At 58.8% G+C, this 25,910-nt stretch overlaps 1 protein-coding gene across 8 annotated transcripts in view; it reads left to right on the forward strand.

Annotated features, from left to right (window-relative positions):
- The window catches only part of DLG3 (discs large MAGUK scaffold protein 3), an 80,402-nt gene that overhangs the window by 45,572 nt on the left and 8,920 nt on the right, over positions 1 to 25,910 (forward strand). For 7 of the 8 annotated variants that reach the window (XM_058032851.1, XM_058032852.1, XM_058032854.1 and 4 more), the window contains 11 exons: positions 3,219 to 3,269; positions 6,577 to 6,701; positions 7,164 to 7,333; positions 8,126 to 8,262; positions 8,542 to 8,686; positions 9,037 to 9,196; positions 12,761 to 12,917; positions 13,337 to 13,439; positions 18,676 to 18,790; positions 23,234 to 23,410; positions 24,044 to 24,119. In XM_058032851.1, the coding sequence (XP_057888834.1) occupies positions 3,219 to 3,269; positions 6,577 to 6,701; positions 7,164 to 7,333; positions 8,126 to 8,262; positions 8,542 to 8,686; positions 9,037 to 9,196; positions 12,761 to 12,917; positions 13,337 to 13,439; positions 18,676 to 18,790; positions 23,234 to 23,410; positions 24,044 to 24,119 (1,416 nt within the window). Of the gene's footprint in view, positions 1 to 3,218; positions 3,270 to 6,576; positions 6,702 to 7,163; positions 7,334 to 8,125; positions 8,263 to 8,541; positions 8,687 to 9,036; positions 9,197 to 12,760; positions 12,918 to 13,336; positions 13,440 to 18,675; positions 18,791 to 23,233; positions 23,411 to 24,043; positions 24,120 to 24,694; positions 24,795 to 25,910 lie in introns of all 8 variants that reach the window. The other variant, XM_058032859.1, reaches the window with a different exon arrangement.

Below are 25,910 nucleotides of genomic sequence, written 5' to 3' on the forward strand. Positions count from 1 at the left end.
TACGCTGTTCCCTGCGCCCGTGGGTGTGCATATGGCTGCCTGTGTGGCAACTGTGCCGAGTGCCAAAGCACAGAGGACAATGTGTGTAGTAGCAAAGGGTGCCAGCAATCCGAGCTGCTGGAAAACCAGGGAGAGGCACCCCACGCACCGGGATAGCAACTGCAGAGAGGGATGGGATGGGATGGGATGGGATGGGATGGGATGGGATGGGATGGGATGGGATGGGATGGGATGGGATGGGATGGGATGGGATGGGATGGGATGGGATGGGATGGGATGGGGGCTGTGCTGAGGGAGGCCCTGAGGGTGGCAGGGGCCAGCGAGCTGGCTGCACTTAGGGTTAGTCAATATGGGAAGACGAGAGGAGGAAAAGCAGCCCATGCCCAAGGGGGAACCTGTGGCAAGGGAAGCAATGCCCCTCTGCCCACAGGAGCACAGCACAAGGTGGCACTGACCATGTGTGCCTGACCCTCTGAGGCTGGCTGGGATCCTGCTGTGGGTTAACCCCTGTCACTATAGAACACGAAAGAACACAAGCACACACACTGCTGTTCTCAGGGTGAAGAAAAGGGCAGTTTATTTTCTGACTTCAGCATTTATAGTTTTCCAAAAGTGACAGTGGATTGGAGGGTGACAGTGCCACCTCTCCAATGACACTGGACAAACCAACAGTTTATCAACTTTCTCTTCCTCCATAAAAGAATGCAAAACAAGGAGTTATTTAAGTTATTTACAGAAAGTGTGTGAGAAAGTTTGCTACAAGAATGTCAACATCAGAAGGCTTAGAAAATCTTAAAAAATCAGGGCAACAAACCTCACCACTTCTGGTGCTTTTCTGCTGCAGCATCCTCCTGTAAGATCTGACCAAAGCCCTTCCCAATGTGCTGGGAGGATCTGAGTATCCTACTGTTGGAGTATCTGATGTCCCAACCCTGAACTGTCCCCTGAAATCTTCCCATGGCTGAGAGGCACCAGGCACAGGGCACATCCAAGGAGGGACAACAGAGCCAGCCTGTGTTCCCTGGACCCTCATTCCCATCTCTTTGCCCAGCCTCATCCTTGAGGTGCTGTACAGGGTGTGGGATTGCTTTGGCATCCCAGGGCAGGGAATGAGGGTGTGTGTGTCACAGGGGGCACAGCCCTACCCCAGACCCTGTCCTGCAGCACTGCTCCTCTGCCTGGGCCCCTGATTGTTGCCACCCAGAAAAACTCCTGTTTCCTCTTGACACCCATCAATAGGGCCTCAGCCAGCCTGGCTGGGTTTTCTTCTGTGCTGTCAGATGATGGCTTTAGCATAAAGGATGGCTGCTGTCCCCTCCATGGAATGCCCCAGCACTCTGGGGGTGTGGAGCATGGCAGGGCTGTGCAGATAGCAAGGAGCTGGGAAAGCAGGACACAGCCAGCATGCTGGTGCCTCATGAGGGGAACTGTGTCCAAACAAAGGCGTGTCAGCTCCAGTTTGGGGTACAGAGCATATGCGGAAAGTGGCTCCATGTTATCTGTGAGCCATCAGTTAATGGTGGATGTAAAACCCACATGAGGAGCCCTGCATGGTGTCCAGAGGCCACAGGCAGAGGCAGGACTGCACACTGAGAGAGGGGTTTGTTTGAATGCTGAGTGCAGGTTCCACTGCCTCTGCCTTGCCATACAGAGCTACCCATGTCCCATCCCTTCTTTTCCAGAATGACTCAAATTATGAGGTTGAGTTCAGTCCCCTCCAAAATAAATGTGAGTCAACAGTGTGCCCTGGTAGCCAAAAAGGCCAACCTGGGCCTGGGATGCAGCAAGGACAGCATCACCTGATGGGCAAGGGAGGACTGTCAGGCTCTGCTCCCACTGGGGCAGCCTCACCTCGAGCCCTGGGGCCACAATAAAAGGAGTTACAGCTGTTAGAGAGCATCCAAAGGAGGCTGCAAAGGTAGAGATGGGTCTAGAGGAGACCAGATGAGGAAAGGGTGAGGTGACTCTGCTCATTCAGCCTGGAGGAGACAGGACAGAGCTCCCCAGTCTGCAGCCTCCCCAAGAGGGGAATCAGGAGCAGACACTGATCTCCTCTTTCAGGTGCTCAGGGACAGAACCTGAGGGAAGGGCCTGCAGCTGTGTCAGGACAGGTTTAGCTTGGACATTAGACAAAGTTTTTCACACAGAGGGTGGTGGGACGCTGGACAGGCTCCCCAGGGATCTGTGACAGCCCCAAGGCTGCCAGGGCTCCAGGAGCATTTGGACACTCTCAGGCACATGGTGGGATTGTTGGGGGGACCATGCAGAGCCAGCAGTTGGATTCCATGGCCCTCTGAGTTCCCTTCCAACTCAGTTTTCCTTGAAACAGTTGCTTTAAGTGTTGGATGTTTCAGTAGCCAATTGCATTGCAAATCTTGCTAAATTTTAGACCTTGGCAGCTCTTTCTGGCCTGATCCTGATGATATGGAGTGAAACCATTACATTTTTCCCATGCACTGTTGATTATGTGGAGAACGGATTTTTTTTTTTGAGTCTACATTTACCATTTTAAAGCCTACAATTGCATCCCTTTTTGTTTCTATTCATTATGCTTTCAAGAGCTCTGCTTTGATGCTTGGGGTATGGGAGATTTTTGAGCGTGGGGATCAGTGTGGTGTACAGCACTGAGACAGGCTACACCATTTTTGTACAGAAGGGCATCACAATGTTTGCACCTCTTACTGTGCCCCACTCTCTCACACCTTGTTTCCTTTGCACCCAGCTAATTTCGTAGAATAAATTATCCTGAATTTCCTGTTAATACAGTCATGCTACGAAAAGATTTAAAAAATATAAGCTGCTAAAGGTGTTTATTATGTTATTATGTACAGACATTTTTTTCCCTTTAAATGGACCGACCCCCTCTCTTGCCTTCCTCAAGCAGTGAATTCCTGAGGTTAATTATATGCTGCGTAACAAAGGTGTTATTTCTTTTTGTGCCTTCGGTTGTGTTCCTTTTCATGGCTGGAGAAATGAGCTGGGAGAATAAAGGCTTTGCACAGAAGTGCATTAAAGTCAGTGGGCTTTGGCTCATGCCCAGAGAGAAAAGCAGCACATGGTTTAATTCCAGGGCAGGCTCAGGCAGTTGCATTTAAGGCTTTTTCAGCGGTGATGGTGCAGCTTTTAGGTTGGATTCTTCATGTTCAGCTGCCAGAGAGGAAAAACAAATTCCCCCAGGAGCAGCAGAGAGTCGTAACACGCTGTCTCCCTCTCTCCAGATGAATGGCAGTGATGGGATGTTCAAGTATGAAGAGATTGTCTTGGAAAGGGTAAGTACTGCTCACCCACCCACCAGCAGCCTCCTCCCCCTCGCCCACCCCCGGCCCTGCTGCCCCCCACACATCCCTGCACAGCCCATGGGGAGAGCCTGTCTCTGCTCCCCCTCTCTTTCAGGGGTGCTACACCTGCTGTGCCAGCCTGGCTCCCACCAGGGTGGGCTTGCTGCTCCCCTCTCCTCCTGCACACAGAAGGGAGGGAGGAGGGTTTCTCCCCCTTTCACACCCTCACCCCCACAAATTGATCAGTGCAGAGCATGGGGGGGCTCTTTGTCATTGCCTTTGTCAGCAAACAGAGGTGTGGGGAGCTCTGCTTGGGTGCACCCCACAACTGGGCACAGGGACCAAAGCCACCCTGCCACCAGGCTCCCTGTCACTCTAGGGCACACAGCCTTGGGATGCTGTGCTCAAGAACAGGTTGTTTAGTGAAACAAGCCACAATGGAGGAAGCTCCTGCTCAAGGCTTTTCTTTGTTGGCAGCACAGAGGTGATGGCATGTGCCGCGCCAGCCGTGGCTAGAATCAGCTCCCCCCCATGTGTGGGGTTTATCCAGGGGCAAGCCAGCACCACACAGGGCACCAAGGGCTTTCTGTTGCCCAGGAAGCAGCCGGGGAGGAGGGATGGAGATGGAGTAATGGAGTGGGAAAAGCTGACCCAGGGTTTACTCTGAGAGACAGGCACAGCCCTGGTGGCTGGGAGTGGCTGTGGTGGGAGGCTGCCCGTTCTCCCCACAGGACACCTTCCCTTCCCACAGCTCCCTTTGCCTCCTCACAGCTCCCCTTGCCTCTCCACAGCACACCTTGCCTCCCCACAGCTCCACATGAGCTCACCTGGCCTCCCCACAGCTCCCCTTCCCTCCCCACAGCACACCTTGTCTCTCCACAGCACACCTTGCTTATCCACAGCCCCCTTCTCTCCCCACATCCCCCTTGCCTCCCCACAGCACACCTGGCCTCTCCACAGCCCATCTTCCCTCCCCACAGCACACCTTGCTCCCCACATCACCCCTGGCCTCCCCACAGCCCCCATCCCTCCCCACATCACCCCTGGCCTCCCCACAGCCCCCATCCCTCCCCACATCACCCCTGGCCTCCCCTCAGCCCCTGCCTCCCCCTGGTGCCGTGCCAGCGGCCCAGCCTCGCCGCGTGGCTGGCATTGCAGGGGAAGAGGCAGCGCTCATTATTCTGTTCCTCTGTGCCTTTAGTCATCTCCCTCCTTCCCCTGGCTCTGCATCACGGAGGTGGGTGGACGGAAGGTTATCTGGGGCTGCCGCCTCACCCACCGCTTCCCCGGCGTGCCTGACGAAACCAGCCCAGAGGTTCCTTCCTTCCTTTTTGGGCTCAGTGCTTCTTGCTCCGGGCCCCAGTCACAGGCAGAAGCCTTGTCTCAGGGATTCAGAGCATCCTCTGTCCTCAGCACATGGTGGGAGCAGGGAAAGAGCTGGCAGGACCACACAGAGAGGCAGCGCTCATTGATGCCCTCATTTCAAAGCCCCGAGCAGCAATTCATTCTCCGACAGCAAGGAATCATGAGGGAATCTCACTGCTTAGCAGCCTGGGCCAGCATGGACCATACCCAGGTCCTTCCCCTGGTCCCTGGTGGGATCCAACAATCCTGTCTTAATGCAGGAGAAGCACCCTGGTGCCTATGGGTGAGGCTGTCCCCTTGCTGGGGGGTTTGGCTTCCAGAATTGACCTCAGTGCACCCCAAAATCGTGGTCAGTCACTGTAATTAATCCTTGCCTTTGTTGTAAGGACAAACGTAAATGCAGCAGCATTTTAGGGGCAATAATAGCAGAAACACAATCTGCAGAGAGACATGGCTTTGTGTTTACCCACCACACATGTCCACAGCAGGAACTGCCCTGGCATCAGGGCATCAACCCTGATGTCAGCTAAGAAATCCCTTGAACTCCTTTTTGAGGTTTATCAGAATAAAAATTAACACCTCCCAGATCATTTCCAGGTTTTGTAGCTAACCAAGGACCTTCCACAGACAGGCACAACTAATGGCTGGAGATCATTTTGCAATCTCACCTCCCTTGCTGCAGCCAGGCCTGGTCTCTGTGACAGTAAAGAGCTTTTTTGAGCTAGGCTCAGGGTAATCAGAACCCAGCACAGAGGAAAGAGAGCAGCCCAGACCCTTTACTGTTGAATGCCTGTGTGTCACAGGCCAGCCAAATCCCAGCTGGCCAGGGAGCATCCGGGAGCACTGCACAGCGACAGGCATTGGTGGCTCCTGGTGCTGTGTCACAAGTGTCACAAAGCCAGCTCTGCATCACTGATGCTGGGGCAAGATTGCTGGGGAGAAGGGCAAGCCCCATCTGGCTGTTGGTGCTAAATTATCCTGGGGAGATGGAGTCCACAGGGACCCTGGAAGAGCAGAGCACCCCCTCATCCACCACTGAGCACCGGGGCCACGGGCAGCCAGGAGAGCTTGGCCTGAGCCCACTCGTGTACGAGAGAGGCAGGCACAACTGTCTGTGACTAAGTGTCAGCTCTTCCACATGAGCAAACAAGGCAAGGAGCCATCTGATTTTCAAGGCAGAGCAAAAAAGGCAGGAATTGTCCACTTGCATCAGGCATGGATCTGGAAGCAGCGCCTGTGAGTGTGTCACTAATGAGGATCCTGCAAGTGGGAGAGGCGGCACAGGGCCACAGCCACTCAATCCTGAGATGCTGGGGGGATGGCCTGGAGATGAGCTGTGGTCCCTGCATCCCCCCAGGCAGAATTGGGCAGGACAAGCATGTCTGTGAGGAAAAGGAGACAGAACTGGAGAGCCCACTCCATCCTGATCGCCACCTCCACGCAAAGCTGTAGATTTTGTCATCAGCGTTGCTGGTCCCCAGCTGGGCTTTGTGCCAGGGCTACATCCCAGGGTGCAGAGGGGCAGGAGTGGGATGCTGGTGACTGGCACAATCCCCGCTGCTCCGTGCAGGCTGCAGCATCGGTGTCTCCTCCTGGGGAGCAGCCAGCAAGGGGAGGTTTTCTCCGCCAAGGACCACCTCCTCTTCCCCCAGCTCCCCGCCTGCCTCGCGCTCTCCGTGGAGACGCGGTGCTGAGGGAGGTTCCCACTCTGCCTCCATCTGTTCAGTGCTCCACGCTGCTGCACTGAGGAACGCCAGCCTCTCCTCCAGCAGCATCCCTGAGCCCCCTGGGCCGGGCACGCCGGGGTGGGAGAGCTGCTGTCAGGGCTCCTCCTGCACCCCAGGCAGTCCCAAAGCTGGGGGGAACCGCTTCAGGAGGGCTGGCAGCACGCAGGTGCCCATGGGGGCAGGACACAGCGTTTGATTTCCCGCAGGGGAACTCCGGCCTCGGCTTCAGCATAGCGGGAGGCATCGACAACCCCCACGTTCCAGATGACCCGGGCATCTTCATCACCAAGATCATCCCCGGGGGAGCAGCAGCCATGGATGGCCGTCTAGGGTGAGTACAGGGCTGGGGGAGCAGCCAGGGGGTCACCCAGGATCTCTGCATGGACCCTCTGGGCCTAACCCCTTTTCCCAATATGGTCTTTGGCCTCCATATGTCTCTTTCCCACAGCCAGATCCCCTCTGGACAGGGTTGTCCACCATCGCTGGCCACCAGCCTCCTGTCTGTAGCCACCCATCCTCCCCTCCCTGTATCAGGCTCGTGGTCCCACCCATCCCATCACAGCCCAGGGCAGGGACCCAGCCTTCCTTCTCATCTCCCATCTCCATCAGGGGTGCACTATAGGGACGAAGCCCTGCTTTGGGAGGGATCCCTTTCTCACCCCAGCAGGGCGTGATCTGCCAGCTTGAGCAGCTCTCATTTGGTGGCTGGAGGAGGGTGGCACAGGGTGACCAGAGGAGGGTGGCACACGCTGGTGGTTCCCCAGGGATGCTCAGGGCCACGCTGTGCCCACAGGGTGAACGACTGCGTGCTGCGGGTGAACGACGTGGACGTGTCTGAGGTGGTGCACAGCAAAGCAGTGGAGGCCCTGAAGGAGGCCGGCCCCGTGGTGCGGCTCGTGGTGCGCCGCCGGCAGCCCCCGCCGGAGACCATCATGGAGGTCAACCTCATGAAGGGCCCCAAAGGTGAGCCCTGAGCTCTGCTCGCCTGGCCAGGGTGCCCCCTGCCCCACAGGACAGCGTGGGGTGACCCTTGGTGTGAGATGTTGTGAGGTGCAGCCTCAGGGGGGTGTGGCATGCAGGGTGGCACCGCTGCAGTGCTGAGTGCTGAGGGGTGGCTGAGCAGCGTGGAATGCTGGGGGACAGGGGCTGTGGGACAGACCCACAGTGCTGTGGGACAGGGGCTATGGGACAGACCCACAGTGCTGTGGGACAGGGGGTGTGGACAGACAGACCCACAGTGCTGTGGGACAGGGGATATGGACAGACAGACCCACAGTGCTGTGGGACACGGGCTATGGGACTGACAGACCCACAGTGCTGTGGGACAGGGGCTATGGGACAGACCCATGGTGCTGTGGGACAGGGGATATGGGACTGACAGACCCACAGTGCTGTGGGACAGGGGATATGGACAGACAGACCCACAGTGCTGTGGGACAGAGGTTATGGGACACGGGGTATGGGACAAACCCACAGTGCTGTGGGACACGGGGTATGGGACAGACCCACAGTGCTGTGGGACAGGGGCTATGGGACAGACAGACCCACAGTGCTGTGGGACAGGGGGTGTGGGACAGACCCACAGTGCTGTGGGACACAGGGTATGGGACAGACCCATGGTGGCCAGGCTGGGGTGACCCATTGCCTGCTGGGTTTGGGCAGGGTGTGAATGCCTGTGAGGCACAGTGGCTGTGGTCTCTGTCTATCTGTCTGTCCATCTGCCTGTCCCTCACCTGCATTCTCACTCTCCCTCAGGCCTGGGGTTCAGCATTGCAGGGGGCATTGGGAACCAGCACATCCCTGGGGACAACAGCATCTACATCACCAAGATCATCGAGGGAGGCGCTGCCCAGAAGGACGGGCGCCTGCAGATCGGGGACCGGCTGCTTGCGGTAAGCCCTGTGCCCACAGCCAGCTGTGAGGAGAGGCTGAACAGCTCCCACTGCCATGCAGTGCTGATCCTGAACCCCAGCACCCATCCTGTCAGCAGCCTCACCCCTCTTCCCTGGGGCTCCTGCTGGCATGTTGCTGTGGCAGGGCAGGCTCAGTAATGTCTGCAGGCAGGGGGGCCAAACCCAAGGTGATGGGACAATGCCTCCGGTGCTGCTCTTGCACCTCCCCTGCCCTGCTCCCTGCCCTCCTGCTCAGCCGTGCCACCTTTCCCGTGGCAGGTGAACAACACCAACCTGCAGGACGTGCGGCACGAGGAGGCCGTGGCCGCCCTGAAGAACACCTCTGACATGGTGTACCTGAAAGTGGCCAAGCCTGGCAACATCCACCTCAACGACATGTACGCGCCCCCCGACTACGCCAGCAGTACGTACGCCTGGCTGGGCACGGGGGCTGGGGCACCTCAGCCTGCTGGGCTGGGGGCACATGGGGCTGGGGGCACATGGGGCTGGGGCACCTCAGCCTGCTGGGCTGGGGGGACATGGGGCTGGGGGCACATGGGGCCGGGGCACGTCAGCCTGCTGGGCTGGGGGCACATGGGGCTGGGGGCACATGGGGCTGGGGCACGTCAGCCTGCTGGGCTGGGGGCACATGGGGCTGGGGGCACATGGGGCTGGGGCACCTCAGCCTGCTGGGCTGGGGAGCAGAGCTGGGCTGGTTTCGTGTCCTCACTGTCTATGCATTTCTGCTCCTGATGGCCTTCTCCTCCCCTGCAGCCTTCTCAGGCTTGGCTGACAACCACATAAGCCATAACTCCAGTCTGGGCTACCTGGGCAGCGTTGAGAGCAAGCCTGCCTATCCCCTCCCTGCCCAGGTGACTCCGTCCCGGTACTCGCCCATCCCTCGGCACATGATTGGAGATGATGACTTCACCAGGTGAGCACCAGGCAGCAGCATCCCCATCATGCTCCTTCTCAGTCCATCACTTTCCCTCTGTGGTGGCTTGATGTCATCCCCACTGCCAGTGCAGAGTCTCAAAAGGCCATTTAGTGCAATGCCTGAGGTCCCCATAATGAGTTCTGTGCTCACCCCCTGAGACCAGCCCTGCTGTGTCAATCTCTGCCTTGCTGCATTCACTCCCTCTCCATTCCCTCTCCTACTCTTTCATAAGCCTCACACAACTGCATTTCAGTTTCATTCTCTTGCTTATTTCACAATGGCTGCAGTACAAGGTGTTCCCTGCCCTGATGGTGCCATCCAGCAGTGCCACAGGCTGCCAGGATGTCCCCAGGTGGAGCTGGGACAGGGATGGAGGGCCAGGGGGAGCACAGCCTTGCAAACAAGTGGGGCCCAGTAGAATCCTTTGAGCTGCATGAACAGGTTTGTTTCCTGAAGCCAGGAAATAAAGAAACATTGCTCTAAGCCTAAATGCAGTATAAAACTTCTGCAAAGCCTCGAGCTGGGGCTGGGAGAGAGAGACCTGGAAAGTCCTGCTCTACAGGTGATTGTTACAGCTTCCCCTCTTCTCTTCACAGCCTTGGGGCCAGTGCTCTGAATGTGCTGTCCCCAGGGCCAGGACTGTAGGGCTTAGGCTGATTAATAAGACCCAACATTTGACATAGGCTTAGGGCTGGCTCTGCTGTTTGGAGCAAGGTTGCAGCTGGTTTTGGGAGTGTGCCTACAGTGGAGGATGCAGTGGCTTTGTCCAGGATTCTCCCACTCTGCAGCTGAGTGCTGGATGCTGGAATGGGAGACCCTGACTGATCTGCTGTAGGTCTGCCATCTTCCTGGAGAGTGTCTGCACTCATCTTTGTCATGGGGCTTTCTCATCTCCTGGTGCTCAGCCACAGCTGGGTGTCCCTGCACGCCATGACCTGTGCAGCACTGTCCCCCACCCTCCCCACCTCTCCCACTGGGCTTGGCACCATCAGTGCCAGTTCTGGAGCCTGTTTCTGGCACTGCATCCTCAGCAGGTGTAGCAGCTTCTGTGCTGTCAGGGCACAGGGGGATGATGCCACAGGCAGGAGCAGTGCTGTCTGCCATTACAGTGCACCACAGAAGGGGCTGAGTCACAATATTTGGAAAACACACCAGAGACCCTGGTCCCAGCAGGGTGTCCTTCTTGCACCTGCCAGCATTCCCATTCGTGGGTTAGAGAGCAGAAAGAGCAGCCCAGCTTAGGCTTAGCCAGTGGCAGTGGCACAGTGAGGGCTCAGCAATGGCTTGCCAGTGGCAGTGGCACAACAATGGCCCAGCTGTGGCTCACAGTGGCTTGGCAGAGGCAGTGGTATGACCAGGGCTTTCCAGTGGCTGAGCAGTGGCTTTCCAGTGACAGTGGCACAGTTATGGCTTGGCAGTGGCCCAGTAGTGGCTTGACAGTGGCCATGGCACAGCAATGGCTCAGCAATGGTTCAGTCGTGGCTTGACAGTGACAGTGGCACAGTGATGGCTCAGCAGTGGTTCAGTGGTGGCTTGACAATGGCCATGGTGCAGTGATGGCTCAGCAGTGGCTTGGCAGTGACAGTGACACAGCAATGGCTCAGCAGTGGTTCAGTAGAGGCTTGGCAGTGACAGGGATGGCTCAGCAGTGGCCCTGATGCAGCACGTGCTGGTGGCCACTAGAGGATGGTGCTGCCTTGTGGAAGGCCCCACTGCAGGCAGGCTGGCACCACTGGGCCCGTGTGCCCAGACACAGCCCCCTGCCACCCAGCAGATCCACAGCCTGCAGTGGGCTCAGCACTTGGCTCGTGCTTCCCAGGGCAGTGCTGAAAACCTCCTGTGCATTGCTGACCCCCCCCCAGGGCAGTGCTGAAAGCCTCCTGTGCATTGCTGAGCCCACAGGGCAGCTCCATGGCTGCGGGTCTGCTGGCACCAAGGTTGTGCACTGGCACCAGTGTGGTCCAAATGCACTCACTGGTGTGGGGAAAGGCAGCAGCTGCCCTGGAAAAGAAGCTGTGTCCCATGAGGCTCCTGCCAGCCATTTTTCAGGAATAGCAGAGTGCAGTTTCCAGCCTCTCCCCCTCCCATGGCACAGGTGCTGCTTAGATGTGGATGTGGCTCCAGTGACCCTCACGTCCTGCAGCACCTAGGGCTGGGAACCAAAGAATCTGTTTTCCACCACAGCAACCCAGACCCAGTAGAGCCCCCCAGGATCCCCTCAGCTGCTCTGTGCTGAGGTCCCAGTGTTAACACTGACATTCAGCATGGGATCTGCCTGCTGGATCTGTGCCATGCCTCCTGTGAGGGGGATGGAAGCCAAGAGTGCACGTCAGGACTGAGATCTGTACCTGTCTGGGGCTTCATTTCCTCCCCTCATTCCTGTAGGGTCTCTTTGCCTTCCACCAAACTGTCTGGTCCTCACGGGTGCTGGGGATGCTGAGTTGAGGTTGTGCTTCCTGCATGTTGCTTGGGCAGCAGCAAAACCCAAAGGGCAGAGCAAGTTCATCTCCTGGTTGGAGGCAGGGTTTGCAGACCCAGAAACCTGACCTATTTCTTCCCCTGAGAGAACTCTAGCCCTGGGCACAGCTTTGCTGCAGAGGGACTGATGGCTGCAGCCCTCCCTGCCCCCTCACCACTGCCCCTAAGCCAGGTGCTGGTAACATCTTGAGGACTTGGTGTTGAGCATCTTTTGACTGAGCATCTCCATGGTTTTCCTGATCTGCTGGTTCTGGTGTGTTCCAGCCCCCCACCCCAGTGCCCCGGGGTTGGTTCTCCCAGCACAAGTCTGCCAGCATTTTAGGGTGCCTCACTCAGTGCCATGTCTGGGCTCCAGCATCCCTCCTAACACAGCCCAGAGATTTCCCTCTGATAGCTGGCAGGTGATGATTGATGAGGCTGCTGAGCTCCATGGTCCTTTGTCCTTGTGGTACCCAAGGAAGTGCCCAGGATCCAGCCACAGTGGATGCACTGATGGTCTCCAGTATCATCTTGGCTGACAATCACCACCAGCCTGTGCTAATTGTCTGGCATCATTTATTCCTTATTGCAGTCCAGAGCTTGAGCTGGGAGCTGCCATTGTTCCCATCACATTGGATTTTTCTCCCAGACAAAAACTGACACAGGAGTTTTGTGATGCCAGGCTGTCTTTCTGCTTTTGCCTCCCTATTGTTTGAGCTGTGACAGAATTAAGTCATCAAAAAATGAAGGACTTCTGTTGAGTTGTGCAGGGTCTGTGGCACTGGAGGGGTGCATGGGGCTGTGGAGGGGCTTGATCCCACCCTCCTGGCTCATGGCATCTGATGCCACCGTGCAGTTCAGTGTTTCTGTGTGTCATTTCACGGTGAATGCTCTGTCTCTGTCCATGCTGTGTCTCATGTCACTCCACCTGCCACCTCTTCTGGTTTATCAGTCTCCACAGTGCTGAGGGCTGAGTCACACCAGGCTGCACTCGGGTGACTCCAGCCCCACCAATGTGCCACGAGCCCTGGGCACAGAAGAGCCTGTCACCAGCTCTGCTGCTCCTCATCCCAATCTCTCTCTGTCCCTTGTGTGTCCTTCCAGGGAGCCCCGGAAAATCATCCTGCACAAAGGCTCCACTGGCCTGGGCTTCAACATCGTTGGGGGGGAAGATGGTGAGGGGATCTTTGTGTCCTTCATCCTGGCTGGAGGCCCGGCTGACCTCAGCGGGGAGCTGCGAAGGGGAGACCGGATCCTTTCGGTGAGTCGGTGGGGCACCCTCTGCCCCTCCATGCTCCCGCAGCCCCGGCTGGGCACAGTTCTGGGGAATTCATCCCGGGTGCTGGTGCCTGGGACGGCCCCGGGCTGCCTGCAGTGGGGGGCTGGCCGGGGGCAGGTGCCGGGGATGCCGGTGCTGGAAGTGCCGCCGGTACCGGGCGTGGTGCGGGAGGTGCGGTGGCAGAGAGATGCGGCTCTGAGGGTACCGTTGGTACCGGGCGGGGTAGCAGGGTGCCAGTACCGGGCGTGGTGCTGAGGGTGCAGTGGCAGAGAGATGCGTCACTGAGGGTACCGTGGGTACCGGTACAGGGCGGGGCAGCGGGGCCGAGGCGCAGGGTAGACCCAGTGGTTCGTGCCCCGTGGGTCTGGCTCAGCGGAGCCGCTCTGTCCCTGTCCCGGCAGGTGAACGGCGTGAACCTTCGCAACGCCACCCACGAGCAGGCGGCGGCGGCGCTGAAGCGGGCGGGTCAGACGGTGACCATCATCGCGCAGTACCGGCCCGAAGGTACCGTACCGCCACGGGGCACCGCGCTCGGCCCCGGCACCGGGACATGCAAATGAGGGGTGTGGCCATGCAGATGAGGCAGTTGTGTTATGCAGATGAGGGGGGCGGGGCACGGCTGGCGCGCCGTCGGGAGGCCGGGGCTGGGGGCTGGGGGCGAGGCTCCCGCGGGGGCGTGGCCCGGGGGCGGGGCGGGCTCCGATTGGCGGGCGCGGAGGGGGGCGGGGCCGCGCCGTCCCGCCGGCCGTGCCTGCGCGGCTTTGTGTGCGGGCCGGGGGTGCGGGGCCGCGGCCGCCCCGCCTCAGGTGAGCGCTGGCAGCCCCGCCGGGACTCACCGGCAGCGGGGCCGCGGGGTCTCCACGGGCCGGGGTCGCCTTCGGGGGAGGGGGAAGAGCTCCGCTTGCCGGAGGGCGTCGCCGCGAGGCCCGGCTCCAAGGGGTCCCACGGGCCTTGCGGAGGGACCCCGTGGTCGGGAGAGCTCAGGAGTCCCGCAGGGCGATCACGGTGCGGGCGGGGCTGGAGCCGGGGCGTCGCTGCTGAGCTGGGGCTCGTCCCCCCTGCGAGCATCCCACCTGCGGCGCCGCCCCAGCCCTTCCTTATCGCTGGGTTCGGGTTCCCCGGCGGCGGCCGGGGCGGGCGGTGCCGCCGGGGGCAGCGGGAAGGCAGTGCCCGCACGGGGCTCCGCTGGGCGGCCGGAGCGGGGCCCGGGGGCTGCGAGGGCGAGCGCTGGGAGGGAGCGGGGCCGGGGCTGATCCCGGGGCCGCACCGTGCACGTGCCGGGATGCCGCCGTTCCCGTCCGCTGGAAAACGCCTCTCCCCTGGGCCCCACCGGCTCTCCCCACCGGCTCTCCCCACCAGATGCTCTGTCCCCTCCAAGGAGGCCGATGGCCCCCAGGCCCTGCCCTTCATCCCGTGCCTCCTGTGGCATCGCTGGGCGAGGTCCCGCTGTCCCGGTGTCCGCTGTTCCTCCATCCCGTGGCAGAGGCCATTGGGGTGCGGAGTCATTGGTGCTGCTCAGGCTCTGCTGTGGGTGTGGGGTTTGTTTGTTTTGGCTTTTTTTTTTTTCTTTCTTTCCTTCTTTCTTTCCAGGAAGAGCTTAATGTTCTCGTATTTCTGGCTCCCTTTGCCACTTGAGATTTGGCAAAGACACCAACCGAGAGTGATTCTTAAATGTCAAACTGGACAAAATGTTTTGAAACCCCCTTAGACCCAGGCGGAAATGTCAGTGTGTTGTAGCTGGTGACTTTCCACATCCATGATGGTTCCTGGGGCAGCAAAATCCCGGCACAGGGGCTGCAGCCATCCCAGGAGGCAGCATTGTGGCTGTAAAGTACAGGCTATTGTGACTTGGAGGTTGCCCTCAGTGCTCCAGAGGCTTGAAGGGCTGAAAGAAACATGGAGAAACATCTCCCTGGTGGGTGTGAGCCCCCAGTGTGAGTGAGGCTGGACCCACTCAATGGGCTGTGCATTCTCAAATGTTTGCCTTTTCTCTGTTTGTCATGTGGAAAGAGCAGGAGAGCTGGGTTGTGGGATGCCAGAGGAGGAGATGCTGGTGGAAAGGGGATTTGAGAAGTTCTTCCCAGCTAGCAGAGGTGGAGGATGGCACCTGTCTCTGTACCTGAGTGTGGACAGAGCTTGCCTTGGGTGCTGGGTGAGCACAGTGTGCTCTGTGCCTGACCTCGCTGGGGCTCCAGGGGCAGAGAGGCTGCTTGTGCAGTCTCAGGGGATGAGGGGCCCTCCCTGTTTTGTCCTTCCAAACACTAGGAGGGAAAAGAATCAAACACCAAACCAAGAAAGGCAGGACAGCAGCTCCTCTTTCTAACCCTTCTTCTGAGCACAGCACCTCTGACCACTGCTGCCTGCTGTTGAGGAGGGAGAGTGATGGTTCCTCAGAGTTTTTGTGAGGTCTGTTCCCTCTGAGCACTGCTCCCCCTGACCTTTGCCTGCTGCTATCACCAGCACTTGGATTTAGCAATTCCCCCTCCTCACACCCCATGCAAGAAAGCTTTGAATTCCTCACCTGAAAGTATAAAAAGTCACATTATAGCCCTTCTCCGAGTCAGTCTGTTCAAAGGGGAGTTCCAACACTGTGCAATGAGTTGTAAAAGCTTCTGAGCTTTCACTGTGGCTGTGCTTCCTTCTGCTTTCCTAGGCCTGTGCAGAGGGAAGGTGTCTGGGGTCAGGGTGCTAAAATGCTGGGCTGAAGCTGTCAGTAGTTTCTGCAAGTGGCTGGGCTGAAATCTGTGACTGAGCATTTCTGGGCTCTGCTGATGGCCTGGCCTGGCAGAAGTGTTTGGATGCAGGGCTTTATGTGTACTCAGGAGTTGCTTTCCCCTGTCTGGCAGTGTGTTTCCTTTGTGCTGTCTCCTGGTGCTCAGCTGCAGAGCCAGAGCTTTGTTGGCTCTACTGGGTGTGTTTGCAGGTGTGTCACACACGTGTGCTGCTGCTGGGATCCTGGGGCAGGCAGGTGATCCCTGCCTGTTGGTGGTGGTCTGTAGCATGTGCACACTCATGTGCACACTCAGGGATTCCACTGAGGATGGACAGAATCAGGCCCAGCTCTAGGAACACCCACACCCTGGAAAGGGAAAGGCAGTGGGAGGGTGCAGGGGTGTTTTTATCGAGCTGCTGAGTGAGAAGAGCAAACATCCTGGCACACAGTGCCCTGGCACTCAGGGCAGGAGGTGCCAGCTCACCTGTTACATACCTTGCAGTGTTGATAAGCATGTCCTGAACGTGTTGAGCACTGTGGGGATCAGCCCTGGCTCACCTCCCTGCTGCACCCTGGGCAAGCTTCCTGCGAGGGTTTCAGCTGCACAGGAGGTGCTCCAGAGCCAAGCTGGCCCTAAGTTGGGGAACAAAGGCAGGGGCACTCCTTGCTGGGGGTGATCTGCTGGTAATTGTTTCACACTGTTCCAATGTGCACTTAAAGGGTGCCCATGGCACCTGGCAGTGCCCTGTGCTCAATCCTGGGGTAACCTTGTCTCCCCTGCTCTGGGAGGGAGGCAGTGAGTTTGTTTTGGGGCTGGCTGCTCCTCCACTCTCTGCCCTCCTCAGCTGGGGCAAATCTGGTTTGGTGGCTCCTTGCAGACCCTTCCTAGGGCAGGACTGTGTTTGCTCTCTGGGGTTAAAGCCAGAGCAGCCCCTGTGTCCTTCAGTTTGCTGCAGCCAGCCTGGTTTGTGCTTCTTGTCATGTTAGTGACTCCCTCCCAACAGTGTGGCCACTCTAACAAAACTAGGAAAGGCCCTTTCCATGGAGTGCCCCAGCTGAAATGGGGACATTTGAGAGCTTTGGGCTGCTTGCAGGGGGATGCGCATGCCATTTCTGGCAGGGCAGTGGCGCCCACAGGTTGCCCTTCCAACACCCCCACCCTGATGCTGGGTGGAGAAATCTCCTTTTGGCCTGTGTTCCCTGCCCAGTCCCAGGCAGTGCATCCTCCACAGTTCTTGTGGAGAAGTGTTGCAGGAGGAGTCAGTCTGTGCTGCAGGAGCAGCGTTCCCCTCAGTGCTGGGTGTGCAGGGAATCTCTGCCCCAGCAGACTTTGCCATGACCTGGCTGGGGACAAGGGCTGTAGTGGTGCTTTCTGAGGGGAAAACAGCCCTTCTGTATCAAAGAGGGCTTAAAAAGCAGCTGTACCCACTTCTGACAGATGCTCCTCTGGGATTCAAGAGCTTATGGGTATTGCAGGGCACAATGAGCTGTGTGGGTCCAGAGGTGTGGAGTGGGATGGAGCTCCCTTCCCTCTGCTGAGAGCACAGTAAAACCCTGGTGCTGCTGGGGTGGCAGAATTCAGTTTTCTTGTGAAATAAGCATTGTCCATGCCTTGCTGGGTCTGTGTTTCCCTCTGCCAGCAGGAAGGCAGGTGGGGCAGTGGGTGCCCCTTGGTGTGGGGCAGCCAGGGGCTCTCATGGTCCCCACATTAACTGACCCTGCCTGGTGTTGCAGCACCTCTGGGTTTTACATGGCAGGAGAAGGGGCTTTGCATGGAGCTTCTGTGTGCCACTTGGCAGTTTTTGTGTGTATTGCCCTTTTTTTTTTTTTTTTTTTTTTTTTTTTTTTTTTTTTTTTTCCCAATCCTTAAGTAAAAATGTATCTTTGGTAAGTGGGTGTAGCAGGGGGATCCCCAGGCTGTAGAGTCAGGAACTGCCGAGCTGCAGCTGCACCATCCCACAACCCCAGCCCTGCTTTTGTCTGCACTGACAGTCCATGGGAGAGGGGCTGGCTCCCAAACAAAGCCCACGGAGCATTTTGAGCAGTGCTGCTGCTCCCCCCGTGTGAGGTGGCTCCACAAGCCCAGCACAGCTGTGGCTCTGCTCCTCAACAGCTGCCGTGCTCCCCTCCCCAGAATTAAATCCCAAGCCACATCTAAACCACTGGGTTGGGGACAAGACTTTCTAGGCAGGTCTTAGAGCACAGATGAGCCTGGTCCTCTCTCACCTGTACCTGCCCAAGGGACAAAATGACGGATGTGAGGCAAGGTCTGGCAGTGTGAGCTGTGGCAGTGCCTGCAGCTTTCCTGGAGCCGCAACTGCAGTTTCCTCATTCAGCCCTGGGTAGGGAGGCCTGGAGCCTCCACCCTGCGTGTCAGCCCGACCTTTACACCCAGCTGGAGGCTGAAGGTCGGGCTGTGCAGCGCTGGGTGCCGGGCTGGCGGCTGCTCCTGCCCAGCCGCCTGGCAGGAAGGGGCTGCTGTCTTCTGGAGGCTTCCCCAGCTCTTCCTGCACGTCTCTGCTGCTGGGGTGTAGAAGCAAAAGGTGAATTCCTCCTCCCTGCTCCTCTTCCAAGGGCAGGCACTTCGTGTTTTGCCTCCTTTTCCCCATTCCTGCTGAGGAGAAGGTGTTTGCTGCCAGCACAGCGGTAACTGGGGGCTCCCCCAGTGGCTGTGGTTGTGTCTCCCTGCTCCAGCTGGTGGGCAGTGGTCTCCTGGAGGGGCTCTTGCTCTCTCTCCATGTTTTGAGCTGTTCTGTAGGTCAGCAGCTTGCCAAGTCCTGCCCAGCCATTCCCTCAAGGAGCAGTGGAGGTCACAGCAGCACTGCCTGAGCTGCTGTGTGGGAAGCTGTGATGGGGCTGGGAGCAGCTGGAGCCCTGCCTGCCTCCAGATGCCCTGCCCGGACCCCTGCACGGCTCTGTAACCTCTCCAGCTCTGTGTGCAGTGCCAGGCAGGCCGGTGGGCACGATGCCCCGTGGGGATGAGCCCGGGGCCAGCCGTGCCGGCCCTGAGCAGCCCTGTCCCCGCAGAGTACAGCCGCTTCGAGTCCAAGATCCACGACCTGCGGGAGCAGATGATGAACAGCAGCATGAGCTCGGGCTCGGGCTCGCTCCGCACCAGCGAGAAGAGATCGCTCTACGTCCGGTAAGGCCCCGCCCGCTCCGGCAGCGACCGGCACGGCCCCGGGGGTGGGGAGGGCTGCGGGGGGGCACAGCTCAGCCTCGTCTATGCAGTGCCTCTGGCAGGGACCGGCACGGCCCCGGGGGTGGGGAGGGCTGCAGGGGGGGCACAGCTCGGCCTGGGCTCTGCAGAGCCATGGGGACATTCCCCAGTATGGGCTGCAGGGGGGCACAGCTCGGCCTGGGCTCTGCAGAGCCTCCAGCAGGGATGGGCACATCTGCAGGAGCTGGTCCCAGCTCAGCCTGGGATGTGCTGAGCCACGGGCACATCCCTGCAGGTGGCATGGGCTGCAGGGCTGGTCCCAGCTCAGCCTGGGCTGTGCAGAGCCTCCAGCATGGCTGCTGCTTGGGGTGTCACAGCTCAGCCTGGGCTATGCAGAGCCACGGGCACATCCTCTAGCGTGGGCTGCATGGGTTGTCACAGCTCAGCCTGGGCTGTACAGTGCCATGGACACATCCCCACGGCTGCTGCAGGGATGTCACAGCTCAGCCTTGGGCTCTGCAGAGCCTCAGAGGAGGTTGGTGTGTCGGGGGCCAGGGGAGTGGAGTGCCCTGGATGCATCACAAAGCCTGGAGGGAGCACCAGACTTGTGCACTGGCTTGTCAAGGCTGTGTGCTCGCATGCCTCTCCCAAGGTCTGCTCCAGCTTGGAAAGCAGTGGTCTCTGCAGAGCCTGGGTGGCTGCTGGCCAGCCCAACACACTGAGGAGAACAGGGAAATGGTGGGCATCCAGCCCTGCTTGTGCCCCAGGCAGCTCGTGGCAGCTTTCAGGGCACTGTCTCTGAAGCAGCTAACAGGCTTCTCCTTGTCTCGTCCTGCCATTGCTGTGGCAGGATCTGGCTGGATGGGAGATGAGCTCTTAGGAGGATTATTGCTCTGAGCCCTCAGAGCACTTTTGGTCTGGAGCCAGCTGCAGGACAGACAGGCAGGGGTTAAACAGCCATGCAGCTCAAACTGCTGCAAGTCCTGTGTGGACAGGACAATCCCTGCCTGCCTCCTGCCACCTCCTGCCTGCCACAGCGCCAGTAGGATGAGCGCTAATGAGTAATTTTAACTTGGTAATTAAAATAATCCTGTAAATCCTAACCCTGCGCAGCCTGTTGCAGGTGAGGCTGGCAGGAGCAAGGGATGCTGCTTCTCCTTCCCTGTGAGAAGGATGGCAAGGGCCAAGGCTGCATGAGCCTCAGCTGCATCTCGCACTGCATGGCTGCTCCGTGCAGAGGGACCTCAGGCAGGGTGGAGATGTTGCAAGCCTGGCATGGCAGGAGGGGAGAGCTGCAGCTCTGGGTTCCTGCAGTTCACACCTTCCCACAAGTCTCTGTAGGCATCTTGCTTGATTTAGCATCCCAGGGCTTCCTGGGGGTGTGCGACAAGCTGGGTGCAGTGTTGAATAAACATCATCTTGTTAAGCCTGCCCTCACTCCCCTGCTGTCCTGTGGGCACCCTCATGTGTGGAGGAGGCTTTAGGCTGGGTCCAGCTTGAGTTGAGCCTGTTCTCTGCCTGGAAAGGTGCTCATGGATCAAAGTATTCCTATGAAACAGAGCAGCTCCCTGTTGCCTCCATGATACTCATAGCATTTCTTAATTCTTGGTGCATCCCCCCCATGGGGCTTTGGAGGCCTCCACAGCACTGTGCCCCTCACACATACCCAGCAGGAGCTGGGCTGTGACTTGCTGAGAGGGTGATCCCAGGGGAGAGCTTTTCCCCAGTGTGGCCCATCACTGCACTCTGCTTGACACACACCCTGCAGACGTGCTGGGAAGAGCTGCCGGGTGCCCAGGCTGCCCCAGCCCTTCTGGGCGGGGTAGTTTCAAGCACAGTTCACCCGAAACCAGCTGAGCTGCTGTGCTGTGGACAGGACATCAATTACAGGACTTGCTACCCAGCTGCTTGAGTCAGCCCTGTGTGGCTGCCTTGCAGCCTGTGTGCTGTGGGAGGGGAGGAGCTGGGCACCCCAGTGCCTGCTGGAGCTGATTTGGGGGTGCTGGGGTGCAGCACAGGCAGGGGCAAGGCAGGTTCACATGCTGCCTGTCACCTCCCTGCACTGCTGAGGGCAAAGTCTGCAGCGCTGGGGCCATGCTGGGTGGGGATGGAGGTCAGGCAGGCTTTGTGCCTGGGCACCAGGAGGAAGCCATGGGAGTCCTTGGCACTGCTCCCCTGCCCTCCAGCCAAGCCATCTGCTCTCCTGGCTGTGAGAGCTGGCCTGGGACAGAGCGGAGCTGCCGGAGCTGCCGTCTGCCCCTGCGCCCCGAGGGGCACCGAGCCACGGGGGTGCTGCATGCCAGCACAGCCAGGGGCTGCTCTCATGGAGCAGCGTGCCCTGGGGTGCCAGGGCCTCCTGTGCTGGCTCTGCGGTGCCCTGACCCTGCACAGACCTTGCTGTGCCTGTCCTGGGGTGCTGGTGGCTGCTGCTGGAGGAGCACGGGCCCTGTGCACTCTGCAGGGCAGGCTGCATGGAGTGGGCAGGGAGGGCACAGGCCCTGATCAGGGCAGGCTGTATGGAATGGACAGGGAGGAGAGCATGGGCCCTGATCAGGGCAGGCTGCACAGAGTGGGCAGGAGGAGCACAGGCCATGTTCAGGGCAGGCTGCATGGAGTGGGCAGGGAGGAGAGCATGGGCCATGTTCAGGGCAGGCTGCATGGAGTGGGCAGGAGGAGCACAGGCCCTGATCAGGGCAGGCTGCACAGAGTGGGCAGGGAGGGCACAGGCCCCGTTCAGGGCAGGCTGCACAGAGTGGGCAGGGAGGGCACAGGCCCTGTTCAGGGCAGGCTGCATGGAGTGGGCAGGGAGGAGAGGAAGCCCTGTGCACTCTGCAGGGCAGGCTGCATGGTGTGGGTAGAGAGGAGCATGGGCCCTGTTCGGGGCAGGCTGCAGGGAGTGGGGAGGGAGGAGAGCATGGGCCCTGATCGGGGCAGGCTGCGCAGAGTGGGCAGGGCTCCTCACAGCCTGCCTGCCTTTGAAACCGGCCTGACCAGTTCCCCCAGGCCTTGGCCAGCGGCACTGACCTCACATTGGCCTGCCAGCCACATGCAGCCTTATCTTCTGGCCTGGAGCTGCCTGCAAGGCTCGATTACCTCCAGCCAAAGCACCGTTTGGGGCTCTGCTGCCAGCTCCAGCCAGGCTGCCCTGCAGAGGGAACAGGCACAGGAGCTGTCCCAGCCCTGAGCAGGCTGGGCAAGGAGAGCAGATCTGGTGGCTGAATGTATCTGGATGCACAGGGCACATTGGGTCTTGTCCCTCCCCATGGGACAGCCTTTCTTCCCATTCAAGACCCAGCCCCAAGTGCCCTGGAAGGTTTCATAGCCCAGGACTCACCTGGCAGAAATGCCCTCCAAGCTCTGCAGCTCCCCAGGGACGTGCCACATGATCCCACAGCCCTTCCCCTTGCAGTGTGCTTTTAGACCCCCTTTGGGGTCCCCACAGTGGAAGGGGGTAATGAGCAGAACAGAGGACGTCTCTCCTGCTTGCAGAAGGTTTATTAGGGCCAGGATTAAACCAGCAGCAACCCAGTGTTTGCAGTGCTGGGCTCATGCTGGGCTGGGGGCCAGTGGCGCCAGTGTCCCAGAAGCAAATACAAGAGATTTTGCTGCCAGTACTTTTAGTGACTTGTTCCTTTCTTTGTCTTTTTGCAAGTTAATGCATCAAAGCAGACACAGTTTGTGTGATCTGACATTAGTAGAACAAGTTGCAGGTGAAGCCTCTGAGAGCAGCTTATGGGTACAGGGTGCAGTGCTGTGTGTGATGTTGGTGTGCAGGAAAAGCATTTGTGCTCCTCTAGTAGAAAACCAAAGTCTTTTTTTATAGCTGGTTAGTTTAATTTTGAAGATAATTTTAAACTCAATAAACTGTTCTCAGGGGAGGTGTTTAGGGCTATGAAAAGGATCAGTTGTGGAAGTAGATATATATACTCTGAGATGCATTCCTCACTCACAGGCTCTGTACATAAATAAAGGCTGTGCTCAAAGCTTTGGTGGCCTGGTGGTCTCTGCCAGTGCAACCACCCACCAGCAGTGGGGTCTGATGTTCCCTATCCCATTCCCTGGCCCCACAGCCATGGAGGGATGGTGGGGAGCAGCCTTTCCTCGGGCTGTGGGCCTGGCCTGCTCACCAACCACAGGCACTTTCAGTGTGGCTCATGTGCACCTGCAGCCGAGGTCAGCAGGGAGTTCTCTCAGTCCAGTCTCTCTCTCAGTCACTCTTGTTCCTGCCTTGCACTGCTCAGGGCTTGTGCTGAGCCTGCCAGCCCAGGGGTGTGCAGGTGGCTGCCAGCACTGCTCACCTTGGCAGGGCTCGGGTTAAACTTTATCAGGTGTGACGGTGGCAGTGCCCCAGGAGGGTGGCACTGCTGCTGCCCTCACTGCCTGGCCGTGCTCAGAGAAGGCCTTGCTGCTCTCTGCCCCTCCCAGAGCCCTGTTTGACTATGACCGGACCAGGGACAGCTGCTTGCCCAGCCAGGGGCTCAGCTTCTCCTACGGGGACATCCTGCACGTCATCAACGCCTCGGATGACGAGTGGTGGCAGGCCAGGCTGGTGACAGCCCACGGCGAGAGCGAGCAGATCGGGGTCATCCCCAGCAAGAAGAGGTGAGTGTCCCTCAGCGGAGCTGTCACACCTAGTGACACCGGGATTTCCCTGAGCTCTGCAGCCCCAGGGCCCTGCTCAGGAGGGATCTCCCTGTGGTCCCAGTGCACCTGCCCTGTGCAGCCTGCAGGGCAGCTGGGTTGGGTTGCAAGCTGGGGCTGTGTGCAGGTCTCCCTAGGCAGGTTCTCCAAAGCTGGGGGAGACTCCAGGTGAGGAGGGGAGTGGTCCCCCCACTCCTGTGGGGATGGGGAGTTGGTGTTAGCCAGTCTGGGTCTCTGTGTGAGAGCAAGGGCTGCTCCTTGTGTCCTCTGTCAGTGTGCCCAGCTCTGTAGCCAGATCCCACTGTGAGGTGGGGAGTCACAGAGAGCAGAGGAGCTGGCTGCTGCTGCCTTTAGGTCTGCATAGCCAGCCTTGAGTCTGTCCCTATCCCTGTTGGGAAGGCTGGCTTGGCTCCTCTCCTGCTGCTGCAGACATGGCCTGGGCCAGGCCCTGGGCACGCAGCTCCACATCTGTCCCTTCCTTGGAAGGAGCTTCCATTTGCCAACAGGGCCACCACCCAAGGGTGCCTTTGGCTGCCTGAGGAGCCACGTGGGGGGCACGTGGCTGGGACTAGCAGCTCTTTCTCTCCTGATCAGGGTGGAGAAGAAGGAGAGAGCACGGTTGAAAACAGTGAAGTTCCACGCCAGGACTGGCATGATTGAGTCCAACAGGGTAAGTGCTGATCTGGGGCTCAGTGGGGCACCTGGAACTGGTACCTAGTGAGGGCAGGATGAGTCCCAGCAGCAAAAGCTCCTCATGGGGCAGCTCAAACAATCCCAAGGCAAAGAGCTGTGTGACTGGACCTGCCCCAGGCCCACATCTGCTTGGCACAAACCCTCAGTGAATATGCAGTGGTTGAGCAGAGGAGCCCAGGATGGTGTGAAAGCACTGGGAAGGAGCCATGATTGGAGTGATGGGGTGGCAGAGCTCATGGCTTGGAGCTGCCTGGTGAAGGTAGCTGCCCTCACACCTCAGGAGCAGTGCCTAACAGGCCAACAAGAGAGGAAGAGCAGCCTGGCTACCCCTGCAGAGCTACTGACTGCCCCGTCAGCTTCCCAGCATCCCTACCACATGTTTTTCTCCATGCTTAATTTTTTTCCTGCATTACAGTTCTCACGTAATCTCCATGATTTCATTTGAGGGTGACTGCCCTGCCACAGCTCCTCATTGTGTCTCCATTTTAATTTTCCCCACGTGTGTTAAACACCATTGTTTTTTCTGTCCTCCTCCCATCTCCTGTTCTTCAGTCGATCAAAACGAAACGTAAAAAGAGTTTCCGCCTCTCTCGAAAGTTCCCATTTTACAAGAGCAAAGAGAACCTGGCCCAGGAGAGCAGCGGACAGGAACGTAAGTAGCAGCTGGCCAGAGAGGGAAAGCCTGCACCCCTGAGCTTCCCTGCCCTGAGGGAAGAGATTCAGCACCTTTCCCTAGCCAGGGGTCCTGGCACCTGCCTGTACTCAGGTCTGTGCTCCACAGTTGTGCCAGCAGCTAGGGAGAAACTGGAGCTGGAAATGAAAGCAACAGCTGCAGTCTGGCACTCTCTTCCTTTCTCTCATGTTCAATGTCTTCATCTTTTCATCCAACTTTACACCCACCCAGCTCCCTGCTCTGCCTCCCCCTGCTCTCCCCCCTGTGCTGCAGGCTCTGCTCCCTCCCTCTGCCTGCTTCCCTCCCAGTGAGGGGCTGGCTGCCTCCTGCAGAGCTTCTCCTGTCCCTGCCAGGGCTCAGGCCTGGGGAAATCCCAGCCCCATCTTCCCTAGAAGTGACTTACAGCTTCACATTCCCACTGGAGAGCCCTTCCAGTGTGGACACAGGGAAGCCATGACCCTGCTGCCCACCCATGACTGAGGAACATCTCTGGTAGTTGGCTGCAGATGTTGGGGCTCCACAGCTCTCACCACCCTGGGGCTCCCAGTAAAGGCAGGGTGTTTATCTTGCTGTCCCAAATGCTGCTGTGGGCAGCACTGGAGCTGCTCCCCAAACCAGCCCCTCCTCTGAGTGCTGGGCTGCATCCACTCCTCGGGCAGGCACCCAGCTGGCAGTGCCCACACCTCTGGGAAGGGGCAGTGGGCAAGGCAGAACTGTGTCTGTGCCCCAGTGCCAGCACAGCAAGCGCGTCCCCTGCCCTCTGGGGCTGTCCTGGTGTCACACAGAGCAGGAGCTGCTGCTGGGCTGCTCCAAGGGCTCCCTGTATCCCTGTGCTGCCCATGCCAGGCTGGTGCCAGCTGATTTTAGCAGGCAGCCCAAGCCTCTGGCTGTGCTGAGGTTGTCTGTGTGTCTGCCTGTCTCTGGCAGTGCCTGCACATGGCTGGGCTCCAGTGAGATCCGTGCTGAACCTGGGGCTGGCTTTGGCTGCCCCGCAGTGAGGTGACACAGCACGGGGATGGGGCAGGCCCCTCTCTCCCTGCCTGTGTCACAGGCACACAGCCAGCTCCCTCCCTGTGCTCTGCCCTGTCCATCCCA

This window comes from Melospiza georgiana, chromosome 12 (genome assembly GCF_028018845.1).
Source record: "Melospiza georgiana isolate bMelGeo1 chromosome 12, bMelGeo1.pri, whole genome shotgun sequence".
NCBI lineage: Eukaryota > Metazoa > Chordata > Aves > Passeriformes > Passerellidae > Melospiza > Melospiza georgiana.